This window comes from Eucyclogobius newberryi, unplaced genomic scaffold (genome assembly GCF_026437365.1).
Source record: "Eucyclogobius newberryi isolate DKJ021-1_F unplaced genomic scaffold, fEucNew1.0.hap1 SCAF_16, whole genome shotgun sequence".
Classification (NCBI taxonomy): domain Eukaryota; kingdom Metazoa; phylum Chordata; class Actinopteri; order Gobiiformes; family Gobiidae; genus Eucyclogobius; species Eucyclogobius newberryi.
In genome coordinates, this window is record NW_027315790.1 from 28,953,931 (window position 1) to 28,978,724 (window position 24,794).

The 24,794-nt window shown below is 41.2% G+C and overlaps 1 protein-coding gene across 1 annotated transcript in view; it reads right to left on the reverse strand.

Annotated features, from left to right (window-relative positions):
- Positions 1-24,550, reverse strand: part of LOC140362147 (sodium/potassium-transporting ATPase subunit alpha-3) — a 35,356-nt gene extending 10,806 nt beyond the window's left edge. The window contains exons 1-9 of the mRNA XM_072448203.1: positions 24,396-24,550; positions 7,480-7,599; positions 6,409-6,468; positions 6,128-6,331; positions 3,555-3,668; positions 2,065-2,199; positions 1,668-1,785; positions 919-1,007; positions 537-716 (exon numbers count right to left, since the gene is read on the reverse strand). Of these exons, the coding sequence (XP_072304304.1) occupies positions 537-716; positions 919-1,007; positions 1,668-1,785; positions 2,065-2,199; positions 3,555-3,668; positions 6,128-6,331; positions 6,409-6,468; positions 7,480-7,599; positions 24,396-24,401 (1,026 nt within the window). The 5' untranslated portion in view covers positions 24,402-24,550. The remainder of the gene's footprint in view (positions 1-536; positions 717-918; positions 1,008-1,667; positions 1,786-2,064; positions 2,200-3,554; positions 3,669-6,127; positions 6,332-6,408; positions 6,469-7,479; positions 7,600-24,395) is intronic.
- Between the last annotated feature and the right edge of the window lie 244 nt (positions 24,551-24,794).

Here is a 24,794-nt window from a genome sequence, read left to right on the forward strand (position 1 = left end):
TAGGAGACAAAGACGAGAAGAGGGAGAAGAGGGAGGAGAAGGAAAAGAGGGAGGAGAAGGAGGAGAGGGTTAACAACACAAACAACACTGTCAGAACAAATGTAAAAGCACAAAGATTCACAAAGCCACGGCGACACCAGGTCACAGAAGAGAGATGCCACATCACTGCACAACACAACACTGGATTACACAGTATTAAATAAGCAACACATTATTACATAACAATAGAGACATCGAAATATAATATTAAGCAGGATTATATTTCGTATTTTGGAAATATTTAAAGTTTAGTTAGCTACGTGTCAAATTTATGGTAAAAACTAAACATTTGAGAAGTAAAAATTACACAACAGTAAAAGTTATCTGCAAATTTATACTGTAATATCTTATAATGATGAATTGGTTTTCTACAAAAGGTTGTGTTCAGGGTTCATAAAGCTCTCTTCTAAAACAAGCCTCTTGTAAATTGCTGCATCTCCGATTAAAACCCAGGTTGTCAAGTGTAACCTTGTTTTCGAGTGCGGTGTCGTACTCACAGTGACCGTGGCGAGCAGACCCTCGGGCACGTTGGCCACGATGATGCCGATGAGGAAGATGACGGCCTCGAGCCAACTGTAGCCCAGGACCAGGGACAGGACGAAGAAAGACACGCCCAGAAACACAGCCACACCGGTGATGATTTGGATGAAGTGCTCGATCTCTTTTGCAATGGGCGTCTGCAGAACGAGAGGGTCAGAACAGGTCAAATGTTATCTTGATTTTTAGTATTCGTTTGTGAAACACTTGTGTCTGTATCTGAACTACCTTTATATCTTATGTTCAAACACAAACATATGACTGTTACTGCATCAGTTCTTATTGTACTATTATTTAGGGCCAAACCGGTGTCGACATGTGTAAATAACATGAGAGTTGTACCTTGCCCGTCTCCAGTCCTGAGGTGAGCGTGGCAATGCGCCCCATCACGGTGCGGTCACCGGTGCAAACCACAATACCACGGGCTGTTCCTGCACACAAACCACACAGAGCATTTAGAAAGCAAAAAGAACTGTATTCAAAGAGATCATAAAGACTTTGCAAGAAGAACAGCTGCAATATACTGATCAAAACAACTAGATTTACACACAACTGGCACAATTTTCCAATTTTCCACTTGCTGTGTAATATATATGGATTTTGGTCGTTTTTTACTGTATGGTTGCTAGGTAACAGATGCAGAATTACCTCTACCTGTGTCACATCTGTTGCTCATGTCCAACCAGGAAGTCAAATTTTAAATGTCACCAACATCGTCAAACTAAGGGGAAAATGTCTTTAGTAAAGTCTTAAATATAATCCTGTTTACTGCGCTTTAGTGTGATGAGTAGTCCAACTAACCGAAGTCACATGCACTTTCAAACCACATTTAAAGCCTTGTCTCTAACTAGCACTTTCCATGACAACCGTCGCTCTGACATGATGCTGACCCGCTGTAAATGGAAATCTCTGATGTGAACTGAACTGTGATAAAACAAACACTCCACAAACCACGTCAGCCGACTCACAAAGTCAACAGACAAAAAACAAACCAACAGAATCTGTGGATGTTTCAGATTTGACATTTCTCCACTAGAATGAACAGCTGTAATACATTTGATTTTGAGGTTTTGTTATGATGTTGGTCTAACCTTCGACGCAGTTGGTGGAGAAGAAGGCGATGTTGCGTGTCTCCAGGGGGTTGTCATGGGTACAGTCAGGTGACCTGGTCTGAGGCTCGGATTCACCGGTCAGAGAGGAGTTGTCCACCTGCAACAAGCAAAAGAAAGTATTTCACATCCACATTTAGTGGGTTCTTCAGAAGAAAAGAAAAAAATAGAGATAAAACGCGACAGACCAAGTTGAAGTTACAGCTAAAATTGGTAAATATTTGCTGCTTTGTGTTTCATTCTAAAAATACACAATGTAATTATACTTTCCCTCCAAACAGTGAGTTCAATATTATGTTGTGGACAAAATTCTGAACCTCAACCCTTGACTTCAGCTCTGCTGGTAGAAGAGCACAGTGTGTAGAGTGTGGGAGATCACCTTGCAGCCGTGTGAGGAGATGATGCACAGGTCAGCGGGGATCCGGTCTCCACCCTTCACCTCCACCAGGTCTCCAGCCACAACCTGCTCAGCGTTTATCTGCATCTTTTCCCCTTCACGGATCACCAGAGCTTGCTGACAAACGAAAACGCTTTGGTCAAATCATTTTGCATCACAGCCCACACGGACGGATACAAACACTTCAAACTCAATGTTGATACTAAAGAATAATATTCTTTAGTATCAACAGTCAACATCAGTATTATGCTCTAAACTCGATACTGATTCAGATGATACAATTATATTCAAATAAAAAAAACGCTTTAACGTTTAATGCTTGTTTCTAGAAATAAATAAAACATAATATTATTAACAAACAAACCAGCAACAATTGCCTTCTGTTGGATCAATTCTGCTTGAGTTCTTAGTAAGTATGAATAATATTTGACACGTTTATAATAATGTAATAATAATAATAATAAGGATGACTGCATGATTTTATAGTGGTTTTACATTGCACTATCACTGTAATTCACAGGAGCTGCATTTCTGGGTAAAATTAAAAAAAAACTTATCAGGGGGGCTAAACATGCGGCCCGCGGGCTGCATTCGGCCCCCCAGATGTTTTAATCCGGCCCGCAAAACATTTCTAATTTATGTTTATTAATTTCTGATAGATATATAGCATTTTTATCACTAGAACTACTACTACTACTACTACTACCACTAGGCCTTAGCAGGAGCCGCTCCCTCCCCCGCGCTGCTCAGCGCTGCAGTTCGCCTGGTATAGGTGCCGAGGGATGAGAAGTGCAGTCACTGCGCACTAAACTAAGCTTATAGAGAGCAGAGGTCTGAGCGGGGAAAGAGACGTGTGGTTTTGGGAAACACGTGGAAGAAAGAAAGGAGACGGTTTTGTGAACATTAGAGCTGTGCTAAAAGCTGCGCTAACGTGGAGCTAACAACAAGAAAAACATCTGTCACGACAGCTCTGTGAGGAAAACATCCAAATTAGTGCAAACATGGACAGATCTGGAGCCACAGGTAAAAACACAGGTCAGAGTGAAGCGTCTGTGAGCGTGCCTGTGAATACAAACAATGCACTTCACTAAGATCAGCCTCAACTATAGAAAATAGTAAGCTCATATTCAGTTTGTGCAGTAACAGCCAACAGGTCTGTGAAATCAGCATTTCATATCAGAAATCACAAGTCCATATTCCTGTTCCTACGGTTGATGCATTGATATGGACTCACCTGCTGCAGATTTGTGCAACAGTGTCCACAAATAACTATTACTCGGCTATATAAAACTATTTATTTAGTAATTTTTTTACATCATGTTTGGCCTGCGACCCAGCCAGAGTGTCAAGACTCAGCCAGTGGCCCAAAATGACTTTGACTCCCGTGATTTATACGTTTGTGAGCCTCATGTCCAAGGACACAACTTCTGGTCATAGGGCTTTACCCACTTTATCCCGTGGGCTCGTTTTACCTGTGGGACCATGTTCTTGAAGGACTCCATGATCTTGGAGCTCTTTGCCTCCTGGAAATATGAGAAGCAGCCGGTGATGATGACGACGGCCGACAGCACGATTCCCAGATACAACTGTGCCACGAGAGAAAGAGACAAAACAAGACCTATTCATATCCAATACATCAGTTCATTTTAACCGAGTACGTGATCTAAAAGTGTATCATGAAAGAGGAGCTTGATGCGGCGGACGTATTGACATGAAACTCCAAACGCTGAGGATGTCGAAGCTATTTCAGGAGCTTCGTGAATCCCGAAATAGACGCCGAGCGATTTTGGTTTCGCTGTGGCATTATGTGTTTTGTTTGTGGACTCTGTGACCTGAGAGCCGTCCATCTGCTTTCTGTCCGCTCTCTGACAGTTCCATGTGGATAATCCTGCGTTTACAGATGCCCTGAAGACTGATTTGATGCTAATGCACTGTCGCTGACGCTTCACAGCAGCAGTCTGACATTCGACCTCCTTATGCTCCGCCGCGTGTTGGGTGTAAAAAGTCATTCACACAAAATAGATTATGTCATACTAGATTTGCAGCACACACAAAAAAGCAGAGACTACTGCATGCGATTCAGGCAGCACTAGTGATTAGGACAGACAAATAGTGTACGTTTTATTGCATGTTTAGTAGTTTACAGTAGAGTTAATATTAGGGGGTGTGATACTAAATTTGGTGATACAGTATCGATATCATGACAGATGCTTTACAGATGCTTTACTGATGCTTTACAGATGCTTTACAGATGCTTTACAGGCGCTTTACAGATGCTTTACAGGCGCTTTACAGATGCTTTACAGATGCTTTACTGATGCTTTACAGATGCTTTACAGATGCTTTACAGGCGCTTTACAGATGCTTTACAGATGCTTTACAGGCGCTTTACAGATGCTTTACAGATGCTTTACAGATGCTTTACAGATGCTTTACAGATGCTTTACAGGCGCTTTACAGATGCTTTACAGATGCTTTACTGATGCTTTACTGATGCTTTACAGATGCTTTACAGATGCTTTACAGACGCTTTACAGGCACTTTACAGGCGCTTTACAGATGCTTTACAGATGCTTTACAGATGCTTTACAGATGCTTTACAGATGCTTTACAGACGCTTTACAGGCACTTTACAGGCACTTTACAGATGCTTTACAGATGCTCTACAGATGCTTTACAGACGCTTTACAGATGCTTTACTGATGCTTTACAGATGCTTTACAGGCACTTTACAGATGCTTTACAGACGCTTTACAGACGCTTTACAGATGCTTTACAGATGCTTTACAGATGCTTTACAGATGCTTTACAGATGCTTTACAGACGCTTTACAGGCACTTTACAGGCACTTTACAGATGCTTTACAGATGCTCTACAGATGCTTTACAGACGCTTTACAGATGCTTTACTGATGCTTTACAGATGCTTTACAGGCACTTTACAGATGCTTTACAGACGCTTTACAGACGCTTTACAGATGCTTTACAGATGCTTTACTGATGCTTTACAGATGCTTTACAGATGCTTTACTGATGCTTTACAGATGCTTTACAGACGTTTTACAGACGCTTAACAGACTCTTTACGACTTGTAGACATGACTCTATCACAACATCTTCACATATAAATCATAATGCTACAGGACAAACAGCACCACTTCCAAGTCCAAGATTATCCAATAATAAAAATAGTGTTTTTTTTTCCGGATAAACTGAGAAGTGCTGGCAACTCTGACAATGAGATTAGCGTTTACCTTGAACTTAGATGTTGCTATGGATAATGCTACTCACACACAAATAAAAATATGGCATGTGCCGATTTCATGGAAGTATATAAATAATTGAAGACAGAAATGTACAGTACGTTTGTGATTGGTTTAGATAAATGTGTGTGACTCAAATGACTGAATCACATGAAGAGTAAATTACCTCTTCATGGATGCTGTAATGTTCATATCACATGCATATGCAACAAGTCATATGCATAAATACTGCTCCATCCACAAGCAACGAGTCAAAAATAAAAAGTGCTAGATGACTAAAAGCTATTTTAAAACTGTGTGCTCACTCACAGCTTCCTGTTTATTATTAATGGAGCCGGATCTCCTCCAGCCATTTTCCATAAACATTTGAATGTAATACTATGACAACATGTTTTTTGCAGTCCATATACCACAACAACAAGAACGTGCTTGTGTGAATTAATCCCAAAAGTGCAACATTATCAATTTATCAGACTGCAAGTTCCTTTATTTATGTTTTAAACTTTGGAATAGTTTTCTTAATACATAGATTTCTTATTAGCTCTACTGTATACTGACAGGAAACTATTCTCTACTCTAGGAAATAGTCCATTGCACCACTGTATATGTGTGTTGTTTTCTAATGCCACATTTCATAAACAGTCAGATAAAAGATTAGTTATATTTGGCTCATGCAGCAGACCCCTGTGAGTCAGGACCTGAGCCATTATCAGAAACGTCCTGAGACCGATGAACCGAGGCCAGTTGAAATGGGCCTTAAATGATTTAGTGTAGCTCTACTCACGTTGTCGCCCGCTGGCTCGTCCTCGGTGGCGGCCTGGATGGCATAGGCCAAGAAACAGAGGATGGCTCCAATCCACAGCAGGATGGAGAAGCCCCCGAAGAGCTGGCGACAGAACTTGACCCACTCTGGGGTGGTGGGGGGCGGAGTCAGGGCGTTGGGACCGTCCCGAGCCAGGTACTCTGCTGCCCGGGCATTGGTCAAACCCTGGACAGGAAAACACATTTTTAGGACAGGAGGAGTGTTGTTACAGGTAAATATAAGGTTTAGTGTTAGAAGTTTACCTGGACGATGTCAGTGTTGTACTTGCGGCAAACCTCCTCAACAGACATTTTGTGTTCCGTCTGGAAGAAAGGAAAACGTCAAAGCCTGAACCACAACAGTTTAATTTGTAATGAAGGGGAAACCAAATATATTATCTATTACTATATTGTATTACCAATTATATTCATTTTATGAGACTGTATTAAACTAGAAGGATTTACTCCTTACATGCAAACACATAATGATTTTTCACACCAATGAAATTTCCCCATGTGGGACAATAAAGGAATATCTTATCTTATCTTATCTTATACTCCATTGTTTCTTTTGAGACACTCTCAGATAAGGGAGAGAGACTGCAGAACTCAAGGTCATCTACGTGTGAAAACGGCCAGTGGAAGAATACTGAGAGAGGCGTCAACCTTCATATTACGCCCCATATCGAAATGTATAAATATTCGAGCAGAGCAGGGAAAGCGGTGCGATCCGGAGCGCCCGTGTAAGTCGCTGATCACATTTGATCTGTATTAGAATTGTACTGGCAGGGATTCAACATTTGACTGATTTGACCTGTTTTGATTCTTGCCTTTTCTTTCATAAACGAGCACGCCAACAGTAATCAATGAACTGACCCTGGCTCTTTACATTATTGACCAATATTCTTGGATATTCTCCAGTCAAATGAAGTGAATGTGAGTTGGAGCAGCAGCTGTGATCTGTGCTCGCTCAGCGTCCTGTTCAATTACAGCGGGACGTCCAGCCTCAAAACACTGGAGCTGCCTGGACTTTGGATGAACTCACCAAAGACTCACTATTCTGCCATGTTTAATTCATAATTGCATGAAATATTAGGGGATTACTTCTGAAGCATTTCAAAGAACACTTGGCAGCAAAAAGTTGAAAGCAGAAGTTGGGTCTTTGTGATCGTGTGATAAATTCTTTGGTACTGTTCATAAAAAGCAGTATTTCCAATTGTTGTCTAGGGTTTAAACATGAATTTAATATATTTTTGAACTATACATTGGCCTCATTTATTTCCACTTGTTTCATTCTTGTGGAGCTAATCTTCCATCCTTAATTGAAATACGTACAATGGGCACTTCCTTCTTGAGGTCGTCCATGTCCTTGGCTCCTTTCTTCTTGGGCGACTCTTTCTCTTTCTCGTCCTTGTCCTGCGTGGTGGCCACGCGGTAGCTGTCCGACCGTCCATACTGCAACACACAGGTGGGACCACTCTATTAAATTTGAAATAACGATTAACAATTACAATGCCCTGAATCCAATCACTGTGTTAACAAATCCCAGCCGCTGTGAGCTCGGGCGGTTAAAGGACAAAGGAAAAACACATTGAACTCAGAGAAACACGAACAATGACAAGCTCTCTAAAAGTATCCACCGTCATGATACAATTATATTTCGTAAACTGTTTGTGGAAATAATAGTTGCAGTTTGAGATATATATTGTATTTGCTTATTTTGGAATTGCATATCATCTGTATTATAGAATTATAGAGCTGAACAATTTGGGTAAAATATCTAATCTGCATTTTCAACTTTCAAGTTGTGTTTATTTAAATTGCCCTTCATCTTGCGGCCCTCCTGTATTATATCTGTTATTGCACTTTCACCTTATGCCATTGTCGTTTCGCAAACTTTGAATCGCGGATCGTATCAAATCGTAGAGTGAGTCCCATCCTTATCTTCAAATAAGGGTCTTAGGAGAAAAAGCTTCAGTTGTAGTCATCTGGACTCAGTTAGAAAAAATAGACGTTTCGACTCTCATCCAAGAGTCATTGTCAATAAAAGAATTTAGGTCGAGAACTCCGATATTTATACTATTCTGTGGTAAGTCCAGCCCATTGGGAGGAGCCTTCCTGAAGAGGAAAGAGTTGTTTGTTACAACAGAAACTTACCCTCTTGGTATCTACCGAGCCTATTCAACCCTTTAATGGGCTATTAGTCTCCCCTTTGTCTTAGTGAGACCCTGGCTCACCCACCCTGAGTGTCTCACAAAGACTAAGGGGAGACTAATGGCCCATTAAAGGGTTGAATAGGCTAAGTTTCTGTTGAAACAAACAACTCTTTCCTCTTCAGGAAGGCTCCTCCCAATGGGTGGGTCTTACCACAGAATAGTATAAATATCGGAGTTCTCGACCTAAATCCTTTTATTGACAATGACTCTTGGATGAGAGTCGAAACGTCTATTTTTTCTAACTGAGTCCAGATGACTACAACTGAAGCTTTTTCTACTATGGAACACGCCTGGACGAATGAGGGATTACACCGACAAGGGTCTTAGGAGCGTACGGAACTCATTTATGACACCGCAGGGTAATTACTATCTTCAAATATTCCACAAATCAACAACAATAATGTGTATCAGGTCACCACTCCAAAGTTCTTCAGAAATAGGCCGAGTCTCATGGATCCAAACATAGCTGAAGTGAGGAGTGTCTGTCTCGAGAGCTTCACTTCAGATCAGTCTTCAGCGGCACGCAATCCAGGCCAGCGCCGTTCAGCAGCGCGCTGCCTCGCTCTGATCGCACACCGCCGAGGACCGAAAGTCACAACCACCATGTACAATTACCAAGAGAACTGTGCTCTGAAGGGGACGCAGCCATTTAGTCATACAAAAAAACTGAGGCATTTAGAGGTGGGAGATAATGTCTACAATGAAAAACAATCAAAAATGCCCTCAAAAAGACACAGACACATCTATTGTAATCTCCACACATAAAAATATAAGCTATATATAATAGAAGCTGTTTCTTTGGAGAGAAAGCAAATGGCTGGACTCTTTGTGAAGCTGACATGCTGTCGATTTTGCCTGATTTACTCTAATTATGTGGGAATGATAAAATCTAATTTCAAATCCCGTCTGGATTTTCTTTGGTAAATACCGTATTTTCAGCACTACAAGTTGCACTTTTTTCATAGTTTTGCCCGGGGTGCAACTTAAACTCCAGAGCGATATTATTTGTTATTTTCACACTGACAATCACAACCACAAGAGGGCGCTCTAGGCTCTAAGCGACGCAGAAGAAGAATCTGCACTTCCTCTACCTCTGGAGTTTGTGGGGTTGTTGAAGTGACACAGAGGAAGAAGAATTCAGTGGATTTAGTGATTTGGGGTAAAACTGATGCTTTGGTAAACTTGTTAGCATGTTCTTTATGCTATAGTTATCTGAATAACTGTTAAAGGAATAATAGAGTCTTAAATCTGGTCTCATGTACTCGTGGCGTGGACAGCTAAATAGTTCTCCTATCATAATCATGTCAATCATTCCTTGCGTCCGATTGCAACCCTGCAGCCAGGATAGCAGCACGTTTCCCTGGCTGCACGTGTGTGGTTGTTCGAGCTCAGAAGAGACGGGAATCTGCGGAGACGAGACATGCGATCCGCAATAAACAAAGGTGTGTGTAGCAGCACGGCTGTTACCTGCTTCCACACAAGGGTTTTGACAATTCCTTTCTCAAAGCTGAAGCTAATTTCCCCCCAAAAAAATGTTTTAGGGACTCGAGCCCCAGAGGAATTCATTCAAAAAATAAGTATTTATTGTGATTTGTTTAGGTTGTTGTTGGTGCAGCGCAGGTAAATTGCAGTAATTTGTATCCTGCCTAAACCAATATACAGCCTTCGAGAAGGCCACACCCACACGACGTTCATGTGCTTTTCTGGAGATAAAACCGCATAGTATTTGCAAGTTGAAGCGATAGTAAATGCAGTTGTGAGTGATACTTAGCAGGCTGCAGAGTCAGTGCTGCGCGGCGTGAATACGACCATTAACCACCAGAGACATGTTCAGCGCCTGGAGCGGAGCCAGATCGTGACCGACGAAGACACGAGAGGAGAAGTGCGTCTTTAATCATGTAAGATCAGAAAACACACTCCTTCAGGCAGTGACAAGACGAGCGTTTGGTGCAGTTTCGGGTTTGGGCGATATGTCCAAAATGTATGAGGATTTTCAAATATTCTCGGTAACGATTTGAATAACATTAGGATTCACAGTTGATCTTATATCTAGATTTAGAAGGTTTGTTGCTCAACTTTACTGTGAATACATGGGTTGTTTTGTCGATCGGTTGTTATTGACAAGTCATTGGACATTGTCGTAAAAGAACAACAACAACATTGGATTCACTGCTAATGTTCACTTCATTTAGAGTACGTTTTATCCATATTTTTGGTCTTCTTTGAGTCATTTATTGGGCAAACTTATGTGTCGTTGATGTATTCCTACTTACGACATGGTTTAGTCCTAATTTAGACCTGGAATAGTCCTGTTATAGACCCAATATAGATCTGTTTGTACTTAGAAAGACAAATCTTTCTTGGTGTAAAAAGTTTGTGCACCACTTTGCACAGTAATGATGTAATTAGTGTAAAAAAAAGACAATCAATTATTACTTACTTATAATGAATGACTCGCAGAATGGATAGTTATAACTCTACGTGTGAAGAGAGATAAATACAATAAAGGTTTTATTGTGTTATCATATTCACGCAGGGTGGAATAGCATAAATAAATTAGGTATTAAAGGGAAAGGAATGAATGAACTGAAGCAACAGCCTTGATTATAAACAGACGTAAGCAGCCACACCCACATGATAAATATAACACAAGAACGCACATAATTTAAAACAATATTCATCTTAATGCCGTGTAGAAGACCATGACCCGCCCACACACAAAGCGACATGATCCTGCAGCTAAAGGTCAGGTGGGATTAAAAACCTATAGAAATACAACACTGTGCTCCATGTACTAGTCCTAAATCAAACAATCATCAAACCATCAGCCTGGGCCAGACTAATCCATGTAAGAGCTTTCCAAAATTACACTGTTCCCTCTCATGAAGCAAGGTTAGCCTCCACCTCCCTCCACCTCCCTCCACCTCCCTCCACCTCCCTCCACCTCCCTCCACAGGTTTTATTGTGGTACATCATGTTTTATTGAAGGTTTGCTTTGATCTGAGCTGGGACATTGGGTCTTGTTTGGGGATTTGTGTGGCTAAATTCGACTCGACATAGGAAAAGATACAATTCTAACATTGTTTTCATTTCGGTTGCTATTAAAATTGAACAAAATGGATGATATTCTCTTTGTAATCTTCTGTAACTCTGTCTCACAGCATCAGAAGCCACACCCCGCTCTATGAGGACGTACAATCAGCTTTCACTGTGGATTCTACGACTTAACGGTTTTTATGAAGGTAAAATGTAGTAACTCCACTGCCAGATCTTCAAGTTTAATCACTATTATTCTAACGAGCGTTAAAGGAGTTGTTTTGCAAACGTTTCCACAAAATATGAATATATAAGACAACCACGGACCAGTGAATAGTATTGAATAGTATTGAATAGTATTGAACAGTATTTAATAGTATTGAACAGTATTGAACAGTATTGAATAGTATTGAATAGTATTGAACAGTATTTAATAGTATTGAATAGTATTGAACAGTATTGAATAGTATTGAATAGTATTGAACAGTATTTAATAGTATTGAATAGTATTGAACAGTATTGAATAGTATTGAATAGTATTGAACAGTATTTAATAGTATTGAATAGTATTGAATAGTATTGAACAGTATTGAATAGTATTGAACAGTATTGAACAGTATTGAATAGTATTGAACAGTATTTAATAGTATTGAATAGTATTGAATAGTATTGAACAGTATTGAATAGTATTGAACAGTATTGAACAGTATTGAACAGTATTGAACAGTATTGAATAGTATTGAATAGTATTGAATAGTATTGAACAGTATTGAATAGTATTGAATAGTATTGAACAGTATTGAATAGTATTGAATAGTATTGAATAGTATTGAACAGTATTGAACAGTATTGAATAGTATTGAATAGTATTGAACAGTATTGAACAGTATTGAATAGTATTGAATAGTATTGAATAGTATTGCATAGTATTGAACAGTATTGAATAGTATTGAACAGTATTGAACAGTATTGAATAGTATTGAATAGTATTGAACAGTATTGAATAGTATTGAACAGTATTGAATAGTATTGAATAGTATTGAACAGTATTGAATAGTATTGAATAGTATTGAACAGTATTTAATAGTATTGAACAGTATTGAATAGTATTGAATAGTATTGAACAGTATTGAATAGTATTGAATAGTATTGAACAGTATTGAACAGTATTTAATAGTATTGAATAGTATTGAACAGTATTGAGTAGTATTGAATAGTATTGAACAGTATTTAATAGTATTGAATAGTATTGAATAGTATTGAACAGTATTGAATAGTATTGAATAGTATTGAACAGTATTGAATAGTATTGAATAGTATTGAACAGTATTGAATAGTATTGAATAGTATTGAACAGTATTGAATAGTATTGAACAGTATTGAATAGTATTGAACAGTATTGAATAGTATTGAATAGTATTGAACAGTATTTAATAGTATTGAACAGTATTGAATAGTATTGAATAGTATTGAATAGTATTGAACAGTATTGAATAGTATTGAATAGTATTGAACAGTATTGAACAGTATTTAATAGTATTGAATAGTATTGAACAGTATTTAATAGTATTGAATAGTATTGAACAGTATTGAATAGTATTGAATAGTATTGAACAGTATTGAATAGTATTGAATAGTATTGAATAGTATTGAACAGTATTGAATAGTATTGAATAGTATTGAACAGTATTGAATAGTATTGAATAGTATTGAACAGTATTGAATAGTATTGAATAGTATTGAATAGTATTGAACAGTATTGAATAGTATTGAATAGTATTGAACAGTATTGAATAGTATTGAATAGTATTGAATAGTATTGAACAGTATTGAATAGTATTGAATAGTATTGAACAGTATTGAATAGTATTGAACAGTATTGAATAGTATTGAACAGTATTGAATAGTATTGAATAGTATTGAACAGTATTGAATAGTATTGAATAGTATTGAATAGTATTGAACAGTATTGAATAGTATTGAATAGTATTGAACAGTATTGAATAGTATTGAACAGTATTGAACAGTATTGAATAGTATTGAACAGTATTTAATAGTATTGAACAGTATTGAATAGTATTGAACAGTATTTAATAGTATTGAACAGTATTGAATAGTATTGAACAGTATTGAATAGTATTGAATAGTTTATAATATTGGTGACTTTTGACAAACACATTGAGTGTGGCTGAAGCTTGGACTGTTATTTTTATTTTTTCAAAGGGATTTGTCTTAGTTTAGTTTATTCCAGCTCATGCCATATGCAATATTAATAATCAGTGATCATCAATTAACACGTTCCGCTGCAAACAATGCGCAGTGTGATTGAGAAAAAGCCTTTTAGCTCAAAAGGGAGAGGAGAAGTCTTATTTACTGGGAGGTGTTTGGGGCATGTCCCACCGGGAGAAGGCCCCATGGAAGACCCAGGACACGCTGGAGGGACTATGTCTCTCGGCTGCCCTGGGAACGCCTCGGGATCCCCCCGGAGGAGCTGGAGGAAGTGTCTGGGGAGGAGAAAGTCTGGGAGTCACATTGGGAAACATTCTTTGTTTTGTTCTAGTTTAACAAAATATGATTGGAGTGACACTTTAGTTTCTAGGTCTCTGTGCAGCCTGTTCTCCCATGAGTCTGCAGCCTCTGTGTGTGTGTGTTTTCAGTGTGTGTGTGTGTGTGTGTGTGTTTTCAGTGTGTGTGTGTGTGTGTGTGTGTGTGTTTTCAGTGTGTGTGTGTGTGTGTGTGCGTTTGTGTATTTTCAGTGTGTGTGTGTTTTCAGTGTGTGTGTGTGTGTGTGTTTTCAGTGGGTGTGTGTGTGTGTGTTTTCAGTGTGTTTGTGTGTGTGTGTGTGTGTGTGTGTGTGTGTATGTGTGTGTTTTCAGTGTGTGTGTGTGTGTGTGTGTGTGTGTGTGTTTTCACTGTCAGTGTGTGTGTTTTCAGTGTGATTTCAGTGTGGGTGTGGGTGTTTTTTCAGTGTGTGGGTGTGTGTGTTTTCAGTGTGTGTGTGTGTGTGTGTGTGTGTGTGCATGTGTGTGTCTTCAGTGTGTGTGTCTGTGTGTGTCCATCTGTCGGGTGCAGTCGTTGTGCTCCTCCAGTTCTCCGTCTCTAAACCTTCAGATTACTGCTGTTTACTACAGGCTCAGATTAACCCACTGAACAGTGATAATCCTCTGCATCACTCTCTCTCTCCTCACAGTCAGTCTCTCCTCACAGACACTCTCTCCTCACAGTCAGTCTCTCCTCACAGTCTCTCCTCACAGTCAGTCTCTCCTCACAGTCTCTCCTCACAGTCAGTCTCTCCTCACAGTCTCTCCTCACAGTCAGTCTCTCCTCACAGTCTCTCCTCACAGTCTCTCCTCACAGTCAGTCTCTCCTCACAGTCTCTCCTCACAGTCAGTCTCTCCTCACAGTCTCTCCTCACAGTCAGTCTCTCCTCACAGTCAGTCTCTCCTCACAGTCTCTCCTCACAGTCACTCTCTCCTCACAGTCAGTCTCTCCTCACAGTCTCTCCTCACAGTCAGTCTCTCCTCACAGTCTCTCCTCACAGTCAGTCTCTCCTCACAGTCACTCTCTCCTCACAGTCAGTCTCTCCTCACAGTCAGTCACCTCACAGTCAGTCTGTCCTCACAGTCAGTCTCTCCTCACAGTCAGTCTCTCCTCACAGTCAGTCTCTCCTCACAGTCAGTCACCTCACAGTCAGTCTGTCCTCACAGTCAGTCTGTCCTCACAGTCAGTCTCTCCTCACAGTCAGTCTCTCCTCACAGTCAGTCACCTCACAGTCAGTCACCTCACAGTCAGTCTTTCCTCACAGTCAGTCTCTCCTCACATTCAGTGGTTTTGTCCATTCTCCCGGACACGTTTGATCAAAAGTCTTAGATTATAAACACGTATTAGGCCCATAATTGTCCTCTGAGTGAGAGACATCTTCACTGTCTTTGTCTCAGTCCGTCCTCTGAGCACCAGCTTCATCTGATGGACCGTTTCCATGTCTGTTGGTGCTCTGACTTGAAATATGCTGAGTTCACGGTCGCTGCACCCGACTTTCGCCATTCGATTTCAGAAACAGTTTTAGTATTTCATAAACGGGCTTGAGTCAGACTGGTTTACAGACTGGTTTACAGACTGGTTTACAGACTGGTTTACAGACTGGTTTACAGACTGGTTTACAGAGAAGCTGCAGTTAAACTATGACGTTGATGATTGTTTTAAAGTTGCCACAATGACACGTCTTATTGACTTTGATGCTAACTGCGGTGGCTTTTAGCTCGATACAAACTGTCTCCCTCTGCTGGCACCTTTTTCATACTTGCCCCCAGCAAACCAGACTCTGAGTCCTCTCCGGACCCCTGCCCTGAGTCTTTAGTGAGTCTTTACTGAGTCTTTAGTGAGTCTTTACTGAGTCTCTACTGAGTATTTACTTAGTCTTTACTGAGTTTTCACTAAGTCTTTACTGAGTCTTTAGTGAGTCTCTACTGAGACTCTACTGAGTCTTTACTTAGTCTTTAGTGAGTCTTTAGTCAGTCTTTACAGTGGGTTTATTGTGGGTCTTTAGTGAGTCTTTAGTGAGTCTTTACTAAGTCTTTTGTGAGTCTATTGTGGGTCTTTGGTGAGTCTTCAGTGAGTCTTTACTAAGTCTTCACTGAGTCTTTTGTGAGTCTTTAGAGGGTCTTTAGTGAGTCCTTAGTGAGTTCTCAATGAGTCTTCAGTGAGTGTTTACTAAGTCTTTATCGACAGGACGCTCCAGACGTGAGTGACGACCTGCACACTCTGGACAGACGCTGGACAGACTCTGGACAGACTCCGGACAGACTCTGGACAGACTCCGGACAGACTCTGGACAGACCCTGGACAGACTCTGAACAGACCCTGGACAGACTCTGGACAGACTCTGGACAGACCCTGGACAGACTCTGAACAGACCCTAGACAGACTCTGGACAGACCCTGGACAGACTCTGGACAGACTCTGAACAGACCCTGGACAGACTCTGAGCAGACCCTGGACAGACTCTGGACAGACCCTGGACAGACTCTGGACAGACTCTGAACAGACCCTGGACAGACTCTGGACAGACCCTGGACAGACTCTGGACAGACTCCGGACAGACTCTGGACAGACCCTGGACAGACTCTGAACAGACCCTAGACAGACTCTGGACAGACCCTGGACAGACTCTGGACAGACTCTGAACAGACCCTGGACAGACTCTGAGCAGACCCTGGACAGACTCTGGACAGACCCTGGACAGACTCTGAACAGACCCTGGACAGACCCTGGACAGACTCTGAACAGACCCTGGACAGACCCTGGACAGACTCTGGACAGACTCCGGACAGACTCCGGACAGACTCTGGACAGACTCTGGACAGTGACTGGCTCAAGAGCCGCTCGGGACTTAATCTAACGCTCAGTCTGTTCACAGCAGCGATCACAGAGGAAGAAGAGGTAAGACTCAGACACTATTGAACATAGATTACAACCTACACAGGCTTAATACGAGGCAATACTGTGACGTGTCTGAGCTATGTACTCACAGCGAATACTTTGTTTGACTGTTACCACAATATCTGCAATACAGCTACATAAGAAATCATACTGACAATTAAAAAACTAAATCATCCATCTTTTCTCTTATAAATGCAGTTTATTGTTTGCTTCCCGCCCTTTAAGTGCATGGAACTTTAGACAATATCAGACCCGCTGTTTTTATCTTATCATAAAACATTTGATTCATCACAAAACCTGCGAGTGACTCTTTCGTACAAGTTTGGATGACAAGATTTATCCACTTTCCTTTGTCTGCGAACCAAAGCTGTGCCAAAGGAGAGATATTAGACTTTTTCCTTTAATGTATAAGAAAGTCAGACCGCTACCTCAATCACCTCAAAGTGTGCTCTTTTCTCCAAAATTAATAGCACGCCACATCAGAATATGCAGTGATAAAGGTCAAGAACCGTCGGATGTAGTAAAAGAACTCTCTCATGGACAGTTCTGTTCAAAGCTCCATCAGATGAAACCGTCAGAAGGAGCGTCTCACCCACAAACCCCTCGTCATGATCCTCCATCTGGGGTCTCGCTCCACTTTGTTTACACCACAACAAACGACAAAACTGACCAATGTCCTCGGTCTATTTAAAGACGTCCGACAACAACATCCACATTTACTTTCAGACAATAGCAAATGCATAAATAGTAATGCGTTCTCTGTTATTTTGTCCCCCATTAACAGACGGTAAGCAGTGCCATTTGTAATATTTTTGTTTGTTCAGACCTGAATCACCACCTAACCGATGCTTAAAACCTTTGTTCTGTAAAATAAACATGTTTGTTATCACAGGACGCTTTAGAAATAATCGATTTAATGCTCAAATCCTTTAAAATCACTAATTATTCATCATTATGTGCCACTTATTTAACGCTGCGTGACATCCATCTGAAGTGGATTTGAATGTGAGAGGAAAGCGAATCGTGATTGACGTTGGCATCTTGTTGCCCCTGAGAGGCGGGGGTTGGTCGTGTCTTAGCAACAGCCAATGGCGCGAGGCCGTTTGAGTGAATGAAGCGAGTGCAAACGAGCCTGACGGATTTTGCGACGGCGTCGTTGCTCAAAACTCAGTCGTGTTGTTTGGCAGGGATTCAGATGGAATGATTACAGCTTTGAAATGATATTTAAATGTGATTGTGGAGCAGGAAAAAGAAAAAACTTCTGTTACTGGGCAGATTCTGTAGCTTATAGAGGAGGTAACAGTGAAAACTTGATCACGAAATATTTCTTTAAGGAGACCTACTATTATTATGCTTTTAACCATATTATAATTATTTCCCCCTCTCATTTATTTATTACAAGTTGTATTTAGATTCATGCATGTTTGAGTACCGTGTATAAGTTGCACCTTTTTTCATAGTTTTGGCAGCGGTGTGACTTATACTACGGAGCGACTTATATGTGATATTATTCGTTATTTTCACACTGGCAACCGCATTTCACATGTTGATCATTTTCACGCTGACAACTGCAAGAGGGCATTCTAGGCTCTAAGCGACGCAGAAGAAGAATCGGCTCTTCTCCTACCTCCCGAGTTTGAGGGTTAGTCATCTGAATAACTGTTAATATGTTACATTAACGTACCAGACACTTACCACAGTTCTGTCTGTGCCTCATGTAGCTGAAGGTGTTAGCGTTAGCATACGTACACCTATTCACCATGTTCTCTCATCTGTTATTATTTAAATTGCATTTTAAGATGAAATGTCTGGATTCTCCTGGATTTTATCAAATCAATTCCTCCCAAAAATGCGACTTATTTCTGTTTAAGTGCATATATGTTTATGCACTTTAAGATATATAAGTGCGACTCATATATGTTTTTTCTTCTCTATTGTGCATTTTTTTGGCAAATACCGGAAAATACGGTATTCTTCATGTGGAGAAGACGCCATTGCACTACTCTTTACGTACTTTGTTCTGCAATATTTTTTATCTCAAACTGTGACATACGTAGGAAACGGAAGCGTCGCCCACTATCGATAATGAACTGCAGCTCCCCAAAGGGCAACGTAACGTAACATTTAAAGAAATAAGTTAGATGTGCAACCAGAGTCTGTGGGAAAAACTGTAACAACGCCAAAAATGAGCTTCAGCACATAAACAATAAAATGATCCCTGCCTACATTGTAATTGCACTAAACAGTAATCATTTTGTATGAATAGACGGATTGATCTTTTGTTTTGTGTCGTTTTGTGAACATCTACAGTTAAAAAAAAGACCTAAACAACCTGCACCAACAGCTACGATCTGTTCCTCCCTGAAGCACGTACAATCATCATTATCACGGTCGTCGTTATGTTCATTATCCTAAGTCGAACGCACTCTTCTCCGTGTGGATCTGAAGTGCAGCCCCCTCGCAGCTCTGCGCTCTGATTGGCCGCTCCCCAACGCTCTCACACCCGATGCATTATGGGTAACACCTGATGCATTTATTCTGCAGAGGGATGTTTCTCTGAATTCCAACGACTCCAGCGTTTTCTCTCACTCGCCTCAAGCAAGCTGAGCAATAAACTGTTATTTACAAATGTTTTTACAAAAAAAAATGTTTTGATAGTTGTATTATCATAAATATATAGTAAGTAACTTAACTCTTTTGTTCAGTTGTAGAGGCAATAAGTGACATTATACACACAATATACTGGAAAAGTGTCAACATCACAACAAATTGAACATATCACAATAACACCAGAATGTTTTTGTTTTTTTTAACTTTTCTGAAGAAAGATAATCTAATTCATATTTTTTTCTTTCTCCTAATCTAAATTAACCTTGATTTAGTCTCGGTTTAGTCTCTATTATGTAATATTAATTTGGATACAATTGGATTTATATTAAGGCAGGAAAACATTTATTTGAATCCAACTCGAATTATTGCATCAAAAAGTATATTAAAATATTGCAATAATCTCAATACAACCACATTGCATGTCACAATTATTTCCAATATTGTGCAGCTTTAACATTTACTCCAAAAATGGTCTTCAGTAAGGATTGCCTGTGTAACTATAGTCTCTGTGGGAAACACTGAACAGGTAGGGCATCAGGGGTGAAAATAAATAAATCCTCCTGTGTAACTGGCTCTTGCTTCAACTAACAATTATTTTAGAAATCGACAAGTCAAACAATTATTTCCTTATCATTGCACATTGAGTTTTTTTTTTTTTTTTAACATTCATTTTTAACCAAATAAAGACTGAAATATGGTGACTGAAGGTTTATGGGCAGAGAATAACTACAAATAAAGTGCATTATTGATAAAAAATAAGAAAAAGTGTATTATTTTTTAAAATTTGGATTAAATAATGCTGCTGCCGTTGTTATGAAACGTCTTTTGCACTTATTTCAGAATCTGTATAGTCCAGTTAACGATTATGATTATGATAATTTTAATAGTTAACTAGTCGTGATTACCAGCCCCTCACCCTGGTAACAGCAAAGGCTTTTCCACATGTTCACCAACAGCCTGTGCCATGTCAGGTTGATCTGTCGGATCAATTCACCCAAGCAGCGTCTCGTCACCCTCCGATACCCCTCATATAGCCCTCAGATACCCCTCTGTTACCTCTCAGATACCTCTCAGATAGCCCTCCGATACCCCTCAGATACCTCTCAGATAGCCCTCCGATACCCCTCAGATAGCCCTCAGATAGCCCTCCTATACCCCTCCGATAGCCCTCAGATAGCCCTCCTATACCCCTCCGATACCCTTCCGATAGCCCTCTGATAGCCCTCAGATACCCCTCCGATACCACTCAGATAGCCCTCCGATACCCCTCAGATAGCCCTCCGATATCCCTTCAATACCCCTCCTCGTCATTCTCCTCGCCCTTACTAAATCCCCCTCCTCGCCCCCCTCGTCCTCCCTCAATCCCCCTCCTCGCCCCCCTCGTCCTCCCTCAATCCCCCTCCTCGCCCCCCTCGTACTCCCTCAACCCCCCCTCGTCCTCCCTCAATCCCCCTCCTCGCCCCCCCTCGTCCTCCCTCAATCCCCCTCCTCGCCCCCCTCGTCCTCCCTCAATCCCCCTCCTCGCCCCCCTCGTCCTCCCTCAGTGAACACAGGACTTCCACTCTGTCCTGCCTCTTGTCCCTGCAGAGCTGAGAGTGCAGTTCCCCCTGCGGCGGCGTCATAGTGGACAACATCACACACTCACATACTTTACCGCCCCCCTCCCGTCCCGCACGCCCCCTCCTCTCGCCCATCAAACCAGGACAAGGCAGGAGACTCCCCTGTCATAATCCCAGTCAGTGACCTCACAAATAGAGCTGTGGCATTGCTGTTAGCATGCTAGCTGCACGGTTTATCACACACACCAGCTCTGCATGTGAAATGTACCACACAAAAGCCTTCTACACCACATTTAGAAGGCAATGACATCACGACGGGGGCTAAATTTAGTGTGCAGAACAGGATCTCCCCCATGATGTGATGCATAAAGGAATGGACCTGTAAAGAGGTGGTTTTGTGCTGAAGGTGTGGTCCTCCCGCCGTCGTTCTAATCGATTAATCAGCTAATCGTGACTAATCGTCGACCATGAAAAAAAAAAAACGAATAGCATTTTAGGTCTCGTCATCCTTACCTGGACTAAACAGACTCTAAAGCAAATTCAAAACAGACCTTTTATAACAAAGACAGCAGCATTCTTAAATCAAAAATATCAAAAAATGAATAAATTATTTCTGAATATCATCGTTAAATACAATTTATTCTTAAATATGTGGAAGCCTTCAGTCGCCATATTACTACCTCTATTTGGTTGATAATGTATTTTAAAGTTGTCAATGTACAATAGAAATAATAGTTTGAGTTTTTCTGACTAGTTGACTTAAATAATCTCTGTTCTTCGATCTTTCCAGTGCCTTCAACACCATCCAGCCGCTGCTCCTGAGGGACAAGCTGGAGACGGCTGGTGTGGAGTATGACCTGGCAGAGTGGATCCTGGACTACCTCACAGACCGACCCCAGTTTGTGAGAGCCCGGAACTGTGTGTCTGACACTCGGACCTGCAGTGTGGGGGCGCCCCAGGGCACTGTCCTCGCGCCCTTTCTCTTCACCCTTTACACTGCAGACTTCAGACATGACACGGACAGCTGTGTCCTGCAGAAGTTCTCTGACGACTCTGCCATCATCGGACTCATCACGGACGACGATGACGCGGAGTACAGAGGACTGGCGCAGGACTTTGTGGACTGGTGTCAGCGGAACCACCTCCTCATCAACGCGGGGAAGACCAAGGAGATGGTGGTGGATTTCCGCAGACGCCACGCCACTGCCCCCTCACCAGTGAACATCCAGGGACGGGACATTGAGAGAGTGGACTCATACAAGTACCTGGGTGTTCATCTGAACCACAAACTGGACTGGACTCATAACACAGACGCACTGTACAGGAAGAGCCAGAGTCGGCTCTACCTCCTGAGGAGACTCAGGTCTTTTGGAGTGACAGGGCCACTCCTGAAGACCTTCTACGACTCTGTGGTGGCATCAGCTCCTGTACGGTGTGGCCTGCTGGAGCAGCAGCATCACAGAGAGGGAGAGGAGGAGGCTGGACAGAGTCATCAAGAAGTCCAGCTCCGTCCTGGGCTGTGCTCTGGACTCGGTGCAGGAGGTGGGGGACAGGAGGGTCCTGGCTAGATTCACATCTATGCTGGACCATGAGTGTCGCCCCCTGCAGGACACTCTGTCCGCTCTGGAGAGCAGCTTCAGTGAGAGACTGATCCACCCTCGCTGTGTGAAGGAGAGGTTTCGCAGATCTTTCCTTCTGCTGCTGTCCTGAACATGTGCAATACTGATGTAACCATGTGCAATACCATTATATTCATGTGCAATACTGAATCAACCATGTGCAATACCTGTAAATAAGACTGTTCTATTTTGTTTTTTATACGGTTTACTTACCTGCTAATAGTATTACCTAGTCTTGTGCTAGTTATTTTTACTTTATTTTATTTTATGTTTATTCTATTATCATTATTTTATTATTATTATCTGATTTTTTAGTTTATTTTGTATTTTTATTATCTATTTTATTTTATTTCCCCCCCTCCATTCCCTATAAAGATAGGAGAGGAGTTTTGTTAATACAAGTTTTTTGTTTTGTTCATAAGAGTTCTATTAAGAGTGTGTTTTGAAACTTCCTATAATTTATCCTTTGCTTCTGTTCTACTGCGTTGTAACAACGAAATTTCCCCTTGTGTGGATATTAAAGGTTTATCTTATCTTATCTTATAATTGTTAGAGACAGTGTTATGTTGCCAACAACACAAGAAAAAGCTACTAATTAATGTCATCTTTGCACCTATTGTACACTTAGACACCTCCAGCTTAATATCAGACAAACCAAAGCCAAAATGATAGTGTTTTAATGCTTCTCATCCAGTGTTTTGGTCCAAACAGAAGCCAGGACTTTGCGCATTTTACGCTTGAAAAAGGCGCAAAAAGACGAGCCAAAGGGCGTTGGGCTGATCTTTGCGCACGCGCCACGTCTTCCCCGTCAAACTCATGACATTTCAGGAGTTGTCCGACGTGCGCGCGCCCCCAGACTGTTCTTTACTATCAAGTCACGTTAACAAAAAAACAAAAACACAGGGCTAAAATGGTACAAAATGTGCATCGCTGCAACACCAGATGCGTTAAAACACTTTCCATCCTCGTGTTTCCAAAATGATGACAAATCAAGACAGTTGCCAAATCGATTAATATTTCAAAAGTGAATATTATATCCTTGGAATGGGCAAACATCCTCAAAATGTCACCTATGAACAGGAAACATGAACGCGTTAGAGCCATAACGGTTTGCAGTCTGCGCCCATCACGTTCACGTTACTTTCACCAAAACGTAAATACACACGATTATAAATAGCAGACATGTTTGACAGTTGGCCAGTTGTCTTTTAAAATCAAATTAAATCAACAGTGTCTGTACTTTTTCAGCAAGAATCTGTCAAATAATGCACGATGCTGTGGACATTAAAGCTTTCTATAACGTCTCAAATGCATGAAACAGATTTGTGTGTGTGCATTTGTCTTGAATAGTTGTTTTAGGGTGTTAAAATGTCCAAAAACGACTCATAAACCTCTGCAAAAACATCCTCCAGCAGCTTATCCGCTCCAACAGGCTTCAAACCGAGCTTACACTGTAATATAATCTATTTCAGGGGGTTTATTTCAATAAATGAATTCAAAAAAAGCTTCAGAAATGGCTCAACATGCAAAAATATAGTGCTTAATGTCCGTTAGCTTAGAATAACAGTTAACGTTAGTCATGCATTTTGTGTTTAACAAGTTAATGTCGATCTAACGTCAACATCTGCGTCTCGAATCGCTTTAAAACCTCCAATTCAAGACGCAAAAAAGCAAAATCAAACGTGTGAATGTGTGTGCAACCTGTAGACATCTGGATTCAGTTTAGATTTCGCCACATATTGAGCGGTTAAATGAATATAACGCAGTCTTACCCCCATTTTGGCGCTGTCTGTCGGCTCTCCTCACGCGATGAACGGGTGGATGCGAACGCTTCAACCAGATCTGGCTTTAAAGCTGGAGGCTGAGACGGGGGAAGATGGGGAAAACCTCTTCTACGTAAATGGATTTGGCTCTGATGAGGGAGAAACAACCAGTGAACTGCCTGTAATAGCAGCGCAAACCGTTATATATTTGTCATAAGGATGTACCGAGGCAGTGAGTGATAAGAGCGGTGTTTGAACTGGAAAAGGTCCAGGTTTGCGCACAGATGGAGCGGGTTTGCGCACAGATGGAGCGGCAGTGCGCGCAGTCTGACGCTGGAGCCGCTGCCAGCGAGTCCCGGCGCTGCTGCTGCCAGGATACCATGTCCATCCGCGCCGTGAGCAGACCGG